General features: G+C 37.4%; 1 protein-coding gene across 1 annotated transcript in view; it reads left to right on the top strand.

The window, feature by feature from the left end:
* Positions 1 to 11,325: 11,325 nt before the first annotated feature.
* Positions 11,326 to 14,433, top strand: part of LEMD2 (LEM domain containing 2) — a 23,583-nt gene continuing 20,475 nt past the window's right edge. Inside the window, exons 1-3 of the mRNA XM_015815521.1 lie at positions 11,326 to 12,373; positions 13,627 to 13,667; positions 14,285 to 14,360. Coding sequence (XP_015671007.1) covers positions 11,332 to 12,373; positions 13,627 to 13,667; positions 14,285 to 14,360 — 1,159 coding nt within the window. The 5' untranslated portion in view covers positions 11,326 to 11,331. The remainder of the gene's footprint in view (positions 12,374 to 13,626; positions 13,668 to 14,284; positions 14,361 to 14,433) is intronic.

Below are 14,433 nucleotides of genomic sequence, written 5' to 3'. Positions count from 1 at the left end.
GAAGGTTGAGGGTTCAATACTAGGTAGCAGCAGATGTTTCCTAGGGCAATGGCCCCCAAACTTTTAGGCCTCAGGGACTGGTTCTGTAGAGAGAGGTTTTTCTGTGGACCGGAAGAGGTGTGGTTTTGCATGCTTCCCGCATCCCATGGATGGGACTGCACTTCTTTGTGTGACCTGGTTACTGGCATGCCGCAGATTGATGCCAGTCCGTGGATCAGGGATTGGGGACCCCTGCCCCTAAGGAAAAATATATCCTGCAAACTCTGTGTGGCATCAGGAAGGGCATCTGGTGAGTAAATGCTCAACTCCATCCAGTTGCCTCAACTCTACCTTGAATTAAGGGACCACAGAGTCATAAATAGGAAGTTTTAATATCTAGTGATGCTGCTAGATTAGAATATATCTCACTCAATAATGCTTAGTAAAACAAGCAATAAAAATGATCTGAAAAATGAAGGTAAAGTGTGAGAGAAATAGTAACAGAACAAATGGTCATAAAAACTACCATGTTGTTCTTAGGTGAGCCTGATGTTGCAACACAACATTCATTTTCCAATGAAACGAAATGATACAACAAACTTGGAGAAACTTGTAAATTTATTTTTGTCAAGTTATCAATGTTCAAGTGCAACATGAGTGAGATTTCATGAAGTAGCTAGGGGCCAATGGTTATACAGGTAATCCTCAGTTGCTACAGTATGTTTGTGCTTGTCTGAATAAAGTTCTCACACAGCTCCTTTTGAGGGAGGTTGGGTTGTTATTTTGGTAACAGAGCACTTGGTTAGTATGGATTATTTTTAAGAAGATTTGCATTTCTAATTTGCCATCATCTCCTCTTCTGATGAGAATATCCAATAAGCATAGTGTGTGTTTTTTTCCTTTGTGAATTTTATTCCTTTGAACATGTACCTACTCTAGTTGCTCCTTTTTTATTTTGATATAGGTTTGTCTACATACCAGATTCATACTTTTGGTTGTATATGTAGGAGTACTATAATTTCTAAATGCTACTTTATAATCTCTACTAAGAGTCCTGAGAGTTGTGATCCCATGGTGTTCCTCTAATTTAGGATATATCTGTCCATCTGTCCATTACCTGAAAGCAGATAGTGAAGCAGACGTTTATGAGGTCCATGATTCTGGGTATTTCAATCTTAATGTATTTGGTTAGATTGTTGTTAGTGTGTTGTGAAGTACCGCTGCCATGTTTTCTTTCACTAGTTCTGGATCTATGGATGTGAAGAGTGCTGTGACATTGAATGAAAACGTAATTTCATCTTCTATTTTTATTCTCTGGAGGCATGGTAGTGAAGAATTGCTAGAATATTCACTCTCATTGGGCACCTCTGCCCAACAACTAGTCAGGGCAGGCTGGCTCCTACAACTGGTGGTATTTCCACAATATATTAGGTCACTTCTGTCTTTAGCAGAGCTCAGCTGTTTTGTTTTGAATATCTAATTTTATATCATATAATAGAGGACTATTTCTTCATTCCTGGCTAGTAAAGAAAATGTCTCTAATAAGTTCAGGAATAATAGCTTGTTAAATAGTTCCAGAAGTTTGCAAGGAAGATTTATCAAAACTACCTAGAACAAGTACATTCCAATTAAAAGATATACGTTTTATCAGTCAGCTCACGGAAATGCTATCAGTTATTATACATCAAAGCCTACTGCATACTAATAAGGATATACTTTTATTCAATCTACTAACTTTTTCCCTTCTTGGATTTCAAATTATCAATATTATTTACAGTAAGTGGGCCAGAGGGCAAGGAAGTTGAAAGCTGAGAAGGCCACTCAATACATTTATCTAGCAGTAAATCCTATTGAATTGTATAGAATTTGCTTCTGTATAGATATATGCAGAATTACATTGTGAAGCACTCAGAGTTAGTTTGGAGTTAGGCAATGTTGAAATCAAATGAAATAAATAAATAACAAATACAATTTATGATGTCAAGAATGCAATTCTAGAATAAAATATTTTATTAGATTTGAAAACATGTGAGTGGCATGGTGGCCTAGTGAAGAGACTTGCCTCCCATTTGAAAGGTTGAGAGTTCAATCCTAGGTAGTGGCAGATGTGTCTCTCTTAGGGCGCAAAGAGAAAATATCTACTGCAAACTCTGTGTAGGCATCAGGAAGAGCATCTGTCCAGTAAACACTCAGCTCCATTCAGTTGCCCCAACTTATATGAAAACATACCGCACAGTTGATTGATTGGGTTCCATCAAGTCAATGTTGACTCTTAGAAAGCACATGGATAGATTTTTTCCATGGTTATCTGTCCCTAACTTACTACTTCAGGTCTTCCAACAGTGCACCTATCACCACTGTAATTTAATCCATCCACCTTGCTTCTCTTTCCTTCCACACTGAATAGTTAGCTTGGCCCTATTTCTCTGTTTAACTCGGGCTCTTAGAAGGCGGTAGGCCTAACTATTGCACTCAGTGAAATGGAAGAGGCATTTTAATTTTACATTTATAGCATGATTGCTCCATATCATTAGCTATCATCATTTATGTATTGCAATCTGATAATGTATATGGGTTTAGGCTAGTCAGTTAAATGATGAAATCTCCACCGCTTTTGTCCATGCATTGTGTGCATTCTCTACTAAAGGACTGGAAGTCATGTTACAATGGCTTGAGGCTGCCTTTGTAATTTTAACAAAAGCCTACATGCTTCTAGACTTCTTCCTAGGTTACCCCCTCAACAAGAAGAAATATTTAAGCTAGCTTCCATGAAGTGTACTAACATACCAACAAAACTGATAGCTGACTATATCATTTGAAGTTTGTTTTTATTTTAACAAAACTCCCTTTGGTAAAGAAAGTTGAAAAAAGGCTTGATCTGATGTCCTAAATCAGAGTACAACTTAAGAGCAAAGGGGTCCTAAGGAACCAGAAGTCACACAGCCAATTTCCTCTTATTCTAAATGTATTTCTTATAGTCGAAGGGACAACTACTCATGGAAGTAGCACCAACAGGCAGCTTTTAATCAGCTGCAATTTTATAAAGCCTCTGTGTTCTCCTCTTACAATTGAGTCAAGCAAAATGCAATGACATTTGTCATGCCTCAAAGATCTTCATACTTCTTAAACAGAAGTATGATGGAATATTACAGCAGTCTAGCGATACCTCTCAGCTAATAGTCTGAGTTGCTCTGATGACTCAAAGGGGTGTTATATAAAAGCTAAATAATACATTTAGCATATACAATTCCATTCCCCCTGAGGCAGCATTTAAAATTATTACAATTTATATAACTTGGGAGAATAGATAGAGGATGTTTTAAATGAATAATTGAAAAGAATCTATAAAATGAAGCAATATGGCCTACTGCTATGTTTCTAAGACTGAATATTTTCAAAAATGCAAGGTTTTCTCTTTTTTTAATTTTTTTTTTCTTTTAATATGCTGGGAACAAAGTAGTATGCTTTTAAAATTGCCTGGGTAAGCTTCCAGCAATCCTTACTTAATGAATGTTCTGTCTAATATTAGTGCTGAATTCTCATTTGGCAAGACTCAAAGGAGCTGAATTCCATAGAGAGGCCAGATTTTCTGATCTCATACTAACCTGTAGGACAGTGTGTCAACACTGCTAACATTGGATGTTCTTGTTTTGACAACATATGGAGATGCAGCCATTTTCCTTCTTGTTTTACTCTTAGAATTAGAGTTAGAATTAGATGATATTGGGGGGGGGGAGGAATGTGCATGGGAGTTTAGTTAGACATAACAATATTGTAACTAGTGTGAGAACCAAGTTTTTTTGAAATAAGAGATGATAAGAAATGGCGGGTTGAAAAACTGGAGGGAAAGCCTGCATTTCAAACTAATTGTAGAATGTGATTTATGACTGTTAATTAGAGGAGGGAATTGTGCTTTGATACTCTGTGCTTAGAGGAGGGGAAATCAGATTTTGGCTTTGCCTATGTACGTGCCAATGATATGCTACTCGAATAAAGATTTTTTTAAGGTAAACAATGCCTCAAAGTTCTTTGAAGAGTTTCATCTATCGGAACCATGACACAGTGTTTCTCAACTTCAGCAACTTTTAAGATGTATGGACTTCAACTCCCAGAATTCCCCAGCCAGGGGAATTCTGGGAGTTGAAGTCCATACATCTTAAAGTTGCTGAGGTTGAGATACACTGTTTCAGGGAATCCCAGCAGACTCTAAGTAATCTTGCATAAAAATCTATTAGCTGTCTTATAACAAGTCAAAACTTTGACCCATCACTCCATTAGAAACAGCTCTCTGGGGTTTTAGGCTGGAGCTTTATCAGACCCATTTAGGAATACAGGAGAAGGAATCTTGGTTAAATCAGGCACCACAGAGCCACAATCCCTCATAGGAGCCTTAGATAGGGTAGGAAGCCACCTCTCCATATACCAGTGATAGAAACAATACCATCAGTTCTGTATACCAGCACTAAACAATTCTTTTTCAATTGACAACTTAATCAATAATAGTAATAAACCTGTATGTTCGAGTCATTTATGACATCAGACCCATCCATAGTATATATTTCATATATTTCCCCAAGAATTCTTTTGCTAAGATTTATAGCAAGACAAGGCAATGAATAGTACATATTAACATATCTAATGCAAAATAAGTAAAAAAGAAAATGCAATTTGGTGGTTTAAGGTTATGCATTTTATATATATTTTTTCATAGTGTTGACAATGCAGACTGCAAACAATGACTCATAATTCACAGCTTTAAAAGCTTTCATGAAGAACAGGTTAAACATTCTCCTATAATCTAATTATTATAAGGTGTCCATTAATCAAAAACTGTAAATTTAAATTTATAGAAAGAGAGTAAAATGTAAAACCCCATAAATAATTACAAATAAAAACCTGACAGAAAACTTAGCTCCCCCCTATTAAATATAAATATAAAATGTGTAGGTGGGAGAACTCATAACTTCAGAGCACTTTTAGTGAATGCAAATGAAAAGATGCTGAATGCTGATAATTTATCAAAGCTCTGAAAAAGTAAATCTATAAAAACAAAAGGGTTATACAGAAAAATGGAATTTTATTATCGGTTGGCATTACCTATGATAGGGGTCCTCAAACTTGGCCACTTTAAGACTCGTGGACTTCAACTCCCAGAATTCCCCAGCCAGCATGGCTGGGAATTGAAGTCCACAAGTCTTAAAGTGACCAAGTTTGAGGACCCCTGACCTAAGACAAGGATTGTACTGATTGTTATTGCTAGGAAATTTATTCTAGAATCAGTGCAATTCCAGAGACTGCTATCTCAGTCACAGAACTGTGAGGGTTCCCAGCAATGACTAAGAGTCTGGTTTTAGGCTAGTCCTCAATTCACAACCACAACTGAGACCAGAATTTCCATTGTTAAGCAAGGCAATTTGTGTTAAGCCCAATTTTATGACCTTTTTCACCATGTTTGTTAAATGAATCACCACAGTGGTTAAGTGAAACACGTGGTCGTTAAGTGAATGTGTCTTCCCCCACTAGTTTTGCTTGTTGGAAGCTGGCTGGCAAGGTCACAAATGGTGATCACATGATCCCGGGGCATTAGAACCTTTGTAATTCCATGTGGATGCTCCAACGGATGTGTCTCCTGGGACCAGTTGTAAGAGTGCTGTTGTAACTTCAACAGTCACTAAATAAATGATTGTAAGTCAAGGACTACCTGTATATAAACCTTTTGGCTCTGATGTAATTTACAGTTGAAGCATTGTCAAAAGTAACTAGGGTGGGGGCTTTTATTTTTTATTCTTTGTATGTTGGAGTTTTTATTTTTTGTAAGCCACCTAGAGTCACTGAAAGTGAGTGGGCAACCAAAAAATTATCTAAATAAATAAAATAAATAAGAGTTGGCCAAGTCCAGCAACGCTTACAATAGTCGCCATTAGCCAGCAAGCCATTATTCAGAAAGTACCTTTGGGTATGAACGGACTCCAAATTGATGACACGCTTGACCCCTCCCTCAGGCTCAGCCTGATCATCTCTTATACCTGGCTTCTTTCTCATCGATCATTGACTTGTCTGAACGTATACAGTAAATAAGTGTATGGGATTGGGAACAATGACTGATGCCTTCTGCAGTGTCACAAAGCTGGGTTCTTTGTAATTTTTTTAACAATACTAATAATAATCCAGCCTAATTTGTTACAGAATCCAGGAGCAAGAGCCATAATTGACTACTAAGAATAATATTAGGCAAAATAGTTCAGTGGCACAGTAATGATTGGAAATAAGTTGTGCTGGGTTATAGCTGAGATAATTCATTTAAAGGACTTTGAGAGTACTGCAGAGCTTGCAATCTACTTCATAAAACTGGCTTGTAGTAAGTGGCTATATAATAGGTTTGCAATCAAAAGATGTCATAGCAGATAGGTTATATGCATCATTTATCACTTCAGGAAATAGTTATCTCACTGCAAACCCATTTAACAAAGCCTGGAGATGAACCTTAAGTCAAACTGCACTCTGGTGATGATGAATCGAGGTTGCTCAACCTCCTGGCCCAGTCAAAACATAAAATTAAAAGGTTGTGTTGGAGCTCAAGTGTCAGAGCAAAGAGTAGCTCTCTTTGCTCCAGCAACACTTCTGTAGGAAGGTCTGCCTCTTATTCATGATACTGAAAGTGAACAGTCATTAAGTCATTATGAGAAACATTAGTCACTATTTCTGCATGATCTTTAATTAAATTCCAATATTAAGCAGCAATATCTCTGCTGTTTTCATTTATTTTTTATAGATATCTCTATGACTCTGATGTACTAAATTTAATTTTCAGATCACTGCTTCATTTTTTTCATTAATTATGAGTCTTTGCATCCCTTCCCCAAAGGGAAAAAAAAGTCCAGGCCTATATGTCCTCTTAATTCAATACTAAATAATCAGATTTTATCTATACTAAGTGGGAAATCAAGGAAGGGAATCTAGATGAATTTCTTTCAGAATGCCATACAGATGATCAGATTTGTAAACAGACAGTAGAATCAAGCAATATATCTGTGTTATTCTCCACAAGTCCCTCTTACATTGTTTATAATGAATCTTTCTCCCTAAACCCACTCCAAGATTTTTACTGATATTTTCAAAATAAATGTCATTGTCTGGTGAATATCTGATACTACTTCATGCCGACATTTGTACTCCACTACATTCATATCTGACACTACATTTATAGCATATTATATGAAGAGAAAAAATATTCTTGGAAGAGAACAGGTTATATTTTCCCTTACAATAATCACTTTTTGAAAAAATACATGATTATGACATGTATTTGGAGTTTTCAGGGTGAAGTACAATATGTAGTAGAAACTTGCACAACACACCAGGGATGTAGGGTAGTCCTTATTACACACACACACACACACACACTTAATACAGATACAATAAAATTAAATTCAGAATACAAACGCACAAAATAAGAGAAATCCATAAAATAACTCAACAGAAGGATCCTAATCCACATCTACCTCTTCATTTGCTATATTTTTTTTCTGATTCTCCAATCCTTTTCCAGATATGAGGGTTTTTTTTACCTGGTTGAAAAGAATGTCTCTCCCACAATGTACAATGTATAAGGAAAGAATAAAGGCAAAATGGAATTTCTTTATTCTTTTTTAAAACTCTCCAGAAGAGAGAGCTCTTTTTCTGTTCCGGATAATGATAGAGTTGATGTTGCTGAACTCTGTTGGCCTAATGGCCTGATAGTCTGATGGCCTGTCTCCACTCTCTGAACTGGAAGATCCAGTTTGAGTTTCTTTTAATGCTTTTGGCACTGAAGTAGGGAGGGCTCAGAACTGGTCTTCAAAGTTGCAGCCATTGCAGTATCCTTGTGGTCCATGATCACCATTTGCTCCATAGAGCATGTCCACAATTCCACCCCACCTGCACCCCATACCACCAGCCCTTCCATAGTTCTCACCTATTGGCTTGCTTTCCTGGACTCTCACCTTTTCCCACACATGAATACCCACATGGTTATTGTACAATGGCAACCTGGATTTCTGGGACAGTTGTCACTAAGTGATGTGATCATAGAATATTGCACTCTACAATCACATTACTTAGCAATGGAAATTCCAGCCTCAATTGTTGTCATAACCCAAGGGCTTCCTGCATTTATTCAAAGGATTTGTACAGACACTCATAATATAGAAAATAACTCTGGGTCAGCTTAACAACAGATAAACAATACAGCACATTAAAACTCTCTCATACCAACAAGTGCCATCAGAGTCCCATCACAAAACTTAAAATTCCAGGCCCATTTCCAGTCCTGACCCAGTGCTAGGGGAAAAGCAGGTCTTCCTCAGTCCTACCAGATGGCATTTAAGGGTGGGGACCTGGAATGAACCCACACTCCCCCATATAGTTAGTCCTAAAACTACATTTATTTTTACTTGTTTAAGTTTTTTACTATTGCAAATCTTACTTTGCCCTGGACTGGGTTATAAGCTGTATTTCTAAAAAATAAAATTTCCTGACTGTTGACTGTGTATAATATGCAGTACATTTCACACAATGCCATACCATTTCTGTCTTTAAAAGAGTGCATAATCAGAATGACAGGGATTGAAAAATAATAAACAATTGTCTCTATCACAGGGTTGTCATATCTTTAGTATAACAGGAGTATCCCTTCCACTCTGAAAATACCACAATCAATTTATAAATCCATACCCCTTTCTTCCTAGATTTGTAGCAAATTGAACAGTTAATGGCATATTTGAATGATACAAGCTGGAAGAAAACATTATAGAGCTATTTCATTAAATAACATCTTGGGATATTAATATATATGCCACAAGAAGAGGAAAGAACAGAAGAAAACAAAATGAGATGACAATGATAAAAAGATATATTCCATAAGCTGAATATTCCATGGATACTGTGACAAAACAAAAGTATATTGTGATACACTGCTCTAAACCAAAGTGACAAAATAACTCTTCCTCTTCTGCAAAGAAGATACACACTCATATGTGATGAGTTGCACACTTGCAGCCTATCATTTGCAGCCTAATACCACCTGCATCTCTCCCTGATAGATGGGATCTTAAGCCATCTTTGAAAACAGACAATCAACTTTGCAAACATTTTGCAGCTTCCTCTATAGCTCCTGATCTAGACACCTATTCCTTGGCAGAAACTCCTACTTGATCCACCTCTAGTCTCTGAGTTTCCCTCTTCTTTTCAAAAGCCATCCTATTTCACTGAAAGGAGGAGCTCTCCCAACAGTGGTCAGCTGAATTTTCTTATTTTTATGTTTCTTCTCTTGTCACAAAAATTTAATATGGCTAGCTGAATAACAATGCAAGGCCAAAAGAGCTGGGGCCAATCTAATCATTAGGGGGTTGGATGAATTTCCTAAAAGCAGATGCCACAAGAAGATTCAGTTTCTGTTTCGATGACATGTTTTAACGTAACAGATAAAGTTACTCTCCTGCCAGATCTGATATGATGAGTAGAACAGGAACAGGAACAATCAGGAACAGATACAATCAATGCCATTTCAGTCCTGTGCCCTGGCCTGAATCCCAATTGAAAGGGGCCCAGATAATCCATTTCATCCAAGGTAACGTAAGGTAAGGCTGGAGATTAAACAAAAATTGTTTATTGTGGTTGGGTCTCACAATGGTTACTTGAGGAATGAGTGAACCAACACTTCTTTAAAGATTGGTAGAACCACCTTTTCTCAAGAAGATTGTCACCTCCATAAGACCTGCTTCAAGGCTAGAATCCACCTTCGGAGTGAATCCAGACAAATTTATCTAAAAGATGCTTAGCATATCCCTTATAGGCACATAGTTATCTTTCATCAACCATTCTCATTCATTTAATCGCCTTTTCTAACTCTTCTTGTTCGTACCTATATATTCACGACACCTTATCAAATAACTTTTCTTCCAGCATTTTTTTTTCTAAATTTATCCCTAGTTTTTTTATTATCATCATTCACTGGAACATAATATGTAACTATAATTCACCATTCTTATTTTCAGATGCCTCTACAACAATCTATATGACATAAATTCTTTCATTCTAATATATATTATTTGTCTTTCATTCATAATTAAACCTACATCTTTACTCCCCTGTATAAATTCATTAACGCTACATCATTACCTTCATTTTGATCTATTACAGCTCCTTTCTCTTAATCTTACATATATACAATATTCTTGTATTTTGTTCAGTGCAATAAATAAAGACCAACACCATCCAATATGGTTTTGGCCAACTGAGGCTTTCATAAAGTCCAACAATTTATTAGCTTTCATTATATCCCTTCCATACGTAAGCATACATTCATGTCAGTTTTCAAATATATGCCACAAATGCAAGCAAAATCTAGTGTTACTCATAGCTTACTTATCCTGTGCTAAGATATTTTACACTTCAAAGCTCGGAAAATATATGTATTTGCTAAAATGTCCAAAAAAGAGAGAGATTACAAGACCATTTATAGTTTTGGACAGAATAGTGGACAAAAGATAATTTCATAATTATTGATAATTGATAATTGTTGATAATTATTACTTGCATTCCCTACATTTATACTATACAAAGAGCCCTTTTATAAAATGCTTTAAAACTAAATCTTTATTTATTCTGTAAGAAATAGACATGCTCCTGTGTAAGTACCCATAATAAGCTGCCCACTTTTTAGAGGGCAGCATATAAATTATGTAATTAAGTAAATAAATGCTATATTTCACTCTTAATCTTTGTGCAACGCAACTCTATCGTACGCATGAATGTAACTGAACAGATAAGAAACCTAGCTGTTGGATTTATAAATAGAAATTAACCATCTTCTTTTAAACTTTACATTTCACTGATATTTTTTCTAAAACTTCTTAGTTTACATAGCAAGCTTCTTCAGCGTGATCTGCCATGTAAAGAGAGTGCGTTTCTCTTGGGCGGGTTTATAAGTTTTAAAACATAGTTTATAAACCAAACGGGCGCTTCTCATCCCAGCACGGTCCGATTTTGACCTTCTTGATATGACGGCGCAAAACGTCAGGGCGGAACTCCTCTAGACCAGTGTTTCTCAACCTTGACAATTTTAAGGCATGTGGACTTCAACTCCCAGAATTCCACAGCCAGCAATGCTGGCTGTGGAATTCTGGGAGTTGAAGTCCACATGCCTTAAAATTGTCAAGGTTGAGAAACACTGCTCTAGACTTCTGTAAAAACGGCAGTTCGAAGCTTTGCCACTACCGAGATGGCGCTAGTACTTCCTTGGTCGGCGGTACCACTTCCGGGTTGTCCAGGGTCTCGATTTCTCTCTCTCTTTCTCTCTCTCTCTCTCTGGCTATGGCCGCAACGGGGCTGTCAGATGCCGAGTTGCGGGCAGAGCTGCTGTCCCTTGGCTACCAGGCGGGCCCGATTACCGATTCAACCCGAAAACTTTACGCCAAGAAACTCACCCGTCTGCGGGCTGAGGTGGCGGCCGGACTTAGGAGCCGCATCAGCTCCAGAGCGGTCCCTCCGAGCCCAAGTAGCTCCGTGAGGCCCGCAGCGGCCGCCCAGATTGGCCCCAAAGCGACTCCCCGGGCCCACATCTTGGTTAGGAGGGAGAGCGAGGACGATGAGAGCGAGGACGAAGAGGAGACGAACGACTACGAGTCGTCGCGCAGGGAGGGAGCGACAGGGAGTAGAAGGCTTGCTGAGAGGAACCACTGGCCGACAGAGACTACTTTAACTCCGGAGAGGATCCACTTGCCGGCTAGAGAGGTGGATTCACCTAGCAGCCCCTGGAGGCCAAGTACTGGATTCGCTTTAAAAAGAACCCAGTTAGAGGCTGATGAGGGCTTTACATCCCCCTATCAGAGGGGGGCAGTGGCAGGTAGATTAACTTCTAGTGCCCCATGGAGACCAGCTCCCTCCAGCGAAGGTTTAAGCTCTGGCAAGTGGTGGGAAAAGGAGCAGAGCCTGAACCCCAGCCCTTCTTGGAAATCAAGGACAGGAGAAAGCACTGGAGGGTTGAGTAATTGGGGCTGTTACACAAGCGAGAGATGGACAGCTCCCAGCCCCTCAGTAACAGAGAGAAGCAGAGAAGAATTAACCTATAGGCTGCCAAGAGGAGGAGAGAAAGAAGGAGCTTCCAGAAGTACCAAAACGGTCTTGGGGACAAGAGCAGAAAGAGATTTAAGTTTCGGCACCCGTTGGGACGGGACTCAGCAATATGTAGGTCAGAAATATCAAGGCCGGAGTCCTGGAAAAAAGGGCAAAAGTCTAGAATTTTATTTGTCCTGGTTCCTCTGGGTGGCAACTTTAGTGCTACTGGTAATTTTCTTGGGCATCCTTTGGGTCAAGATGATGGGACCTGCTCTTCTGGAAGAGTCCATGGAGAATTGTACGTGTAGTATTTAACCCTCTTGTAAAGATACTTTGTCTCATTTTTTTTTCAAGTCTCAATTCTAGCCTCCTCCTTGCATCATAGTTTCGTTATTCCATTTATGGATATATTGCATTTACAAGTAAAATTGGCTTCAGACCTTTCAAGGCTAATAATGAATATGAGCTTTGATGTTAGGCTTTTTTTTCGCAGAACATTAGCTTAGAATAATCTTCCTATTTATTATACCAATTATTTTAGAGACTTTATGTTATCATTTTGAGAGCTTAATATGCGTGCTTACCCATATTACTTCAAGTGGACTGCATAGGAAAGCAGAGTTTTAAGTAGCTCTTATTGAATATTTGTTTCAGGATATCAAACCACTACTACAGAAATCTAATAATTACTTCAACAAGGAGAGTCCATGATTATTGAGCATACAGTAAGAACACTTTGTTTTTGCAAAAGTTTTTAGGAAAAAGTGTACAAATAGTTTTAAACAGTGCCCCTGTTTAAAGAAAAAAAAGTAGCATTCATTTCCATTTTGCAAAGAATGCAAGATTGGGCCCTGATGTCAATAAAGAATCTATCTGTGGGGAGGCACCCTCCCAGCAGGGAGGAGGAATCAAGCACAAAGCTAGTCTAGAGTCATTGTGCAATCTTAAAAAGGAACAGAACTGGTCCTCCCTGAATTCCTTGGAATTTTATTTCATTGTTCCCAAGGGACACCTGCCAAATTGGGAAGATCCCTGTATTATAAGCAGAATATAATAAAACAGCTTGAACTTTATGTGTGGGCTTGGCTGTTCACAGCTGACACTGTCTCAGTAATCAACTAATGTGGGTATTAGTACATTTTTGACTAGACAAGCTGTAAACTTTTGTTAATACAATATGCATATTTTTTACAGTACAGTAGCATAAGTTTCTGTCAAAAATTATTATGTTTTAAGACATAAAAATTCAAGAATTGAAATTGCATTTTTAATATGATCCCAGATAACCTAAGTAAGTGACTGTCCTTATTTTGACATGAATACAGAATATGACTTATTTGCTTGCTTAGTATCATTGGTATGTGAATAGTTTCCTTTAAATTAGTGGAATTAGTTGCAGTTTAAGATTTAGTTTCTACACATTCCACAAGGCCTATTCAGTAGAATGGCCATTTTCAAGAAACATGTCAAATTCACACATACTGTTAAAAATAGGAATAATATCTATTTTGTATATGCTTTGGCAAGTAACTTAATTATTTTCATTCACAGTAAAGCTGTTGACCGTGGATTGTGAAAAAAGCACAGATGTTGTAAGTTAAGAGTCATTGAAATTTAATTCTTAACCATGGTGTGTTAGTCCTTTAATATTAGGGATGAAAGTATAAATAAGCCTGTTCCATTTTCCACATATAATTTAATAATTCATTGATATGGGAATTAAATGATTTTTGTCAGGTTAATATAAAGAAGCATTCAAATGCTATAAATCTGTAATTCTGCAGAGTTAAATCCTTGTTTTTATATAAATATGCTTTAATAATTTATAAAAACTAAGAATTTTGACAAGGATTTTATCAATTTCTTTTCAAAGCAAGCTAAAATAGAGTTGGCAGTCTTAATATCTGTTGTTTGTGGCTGTAGTTCCAAGTTAGTCCACAGTACATACAGTAGCTGAAAAAGACAAATCCCAATGTAGAATTATATTTAAATTGCTAACTCTGTAGTTTTGTAATATGCCTAAACTATACTTTTTTAAGTTCAATCTTGTACAGTATTTGCACTTTGGATATTATGAAGGGGACCAATAAATACTAAAAGTATTTCCTGTTACCATGCAAAATGATTCAATAATTTAAAAGAGCTATTTACTGTTCTTTTCCTCCTCCTCCTCCTCCTCCTCCTCCTCCTCCTCCTCCTCCTTTTTCAGTACTGTCAGGAAAAACAAGAAGAAATTACAACAACCATATTGTATGAGTTGTACGACTATCTTGCAATTCAAGCTGGTAAGTTCTGATCAGTCAGAGTATGAAAATGATTATTTCTATCAACTGGGATATTTTCAGATTAAATATAAAT

The sequence above is a fragment of the Protobothrops mucrosquamatus genome, unplaced genomic scaffold (assembly GCF_001527695.2).
Source record: "Protobothrops mucrosquamatus isolate PMUCROS unplaced genomic scaffold, P.Mucros_1.0 scaffold346, whole genome shotgun sequence".
NCBI lineage: Eukaryota > Metazoa > Chordata > Lepidosauria > Squamata > Viperidae > Protobothrops > Protobothrops mucrosquamatus.
This window is presented reverse-complemented; position numbering and strand designations above follow the sequence as displayed.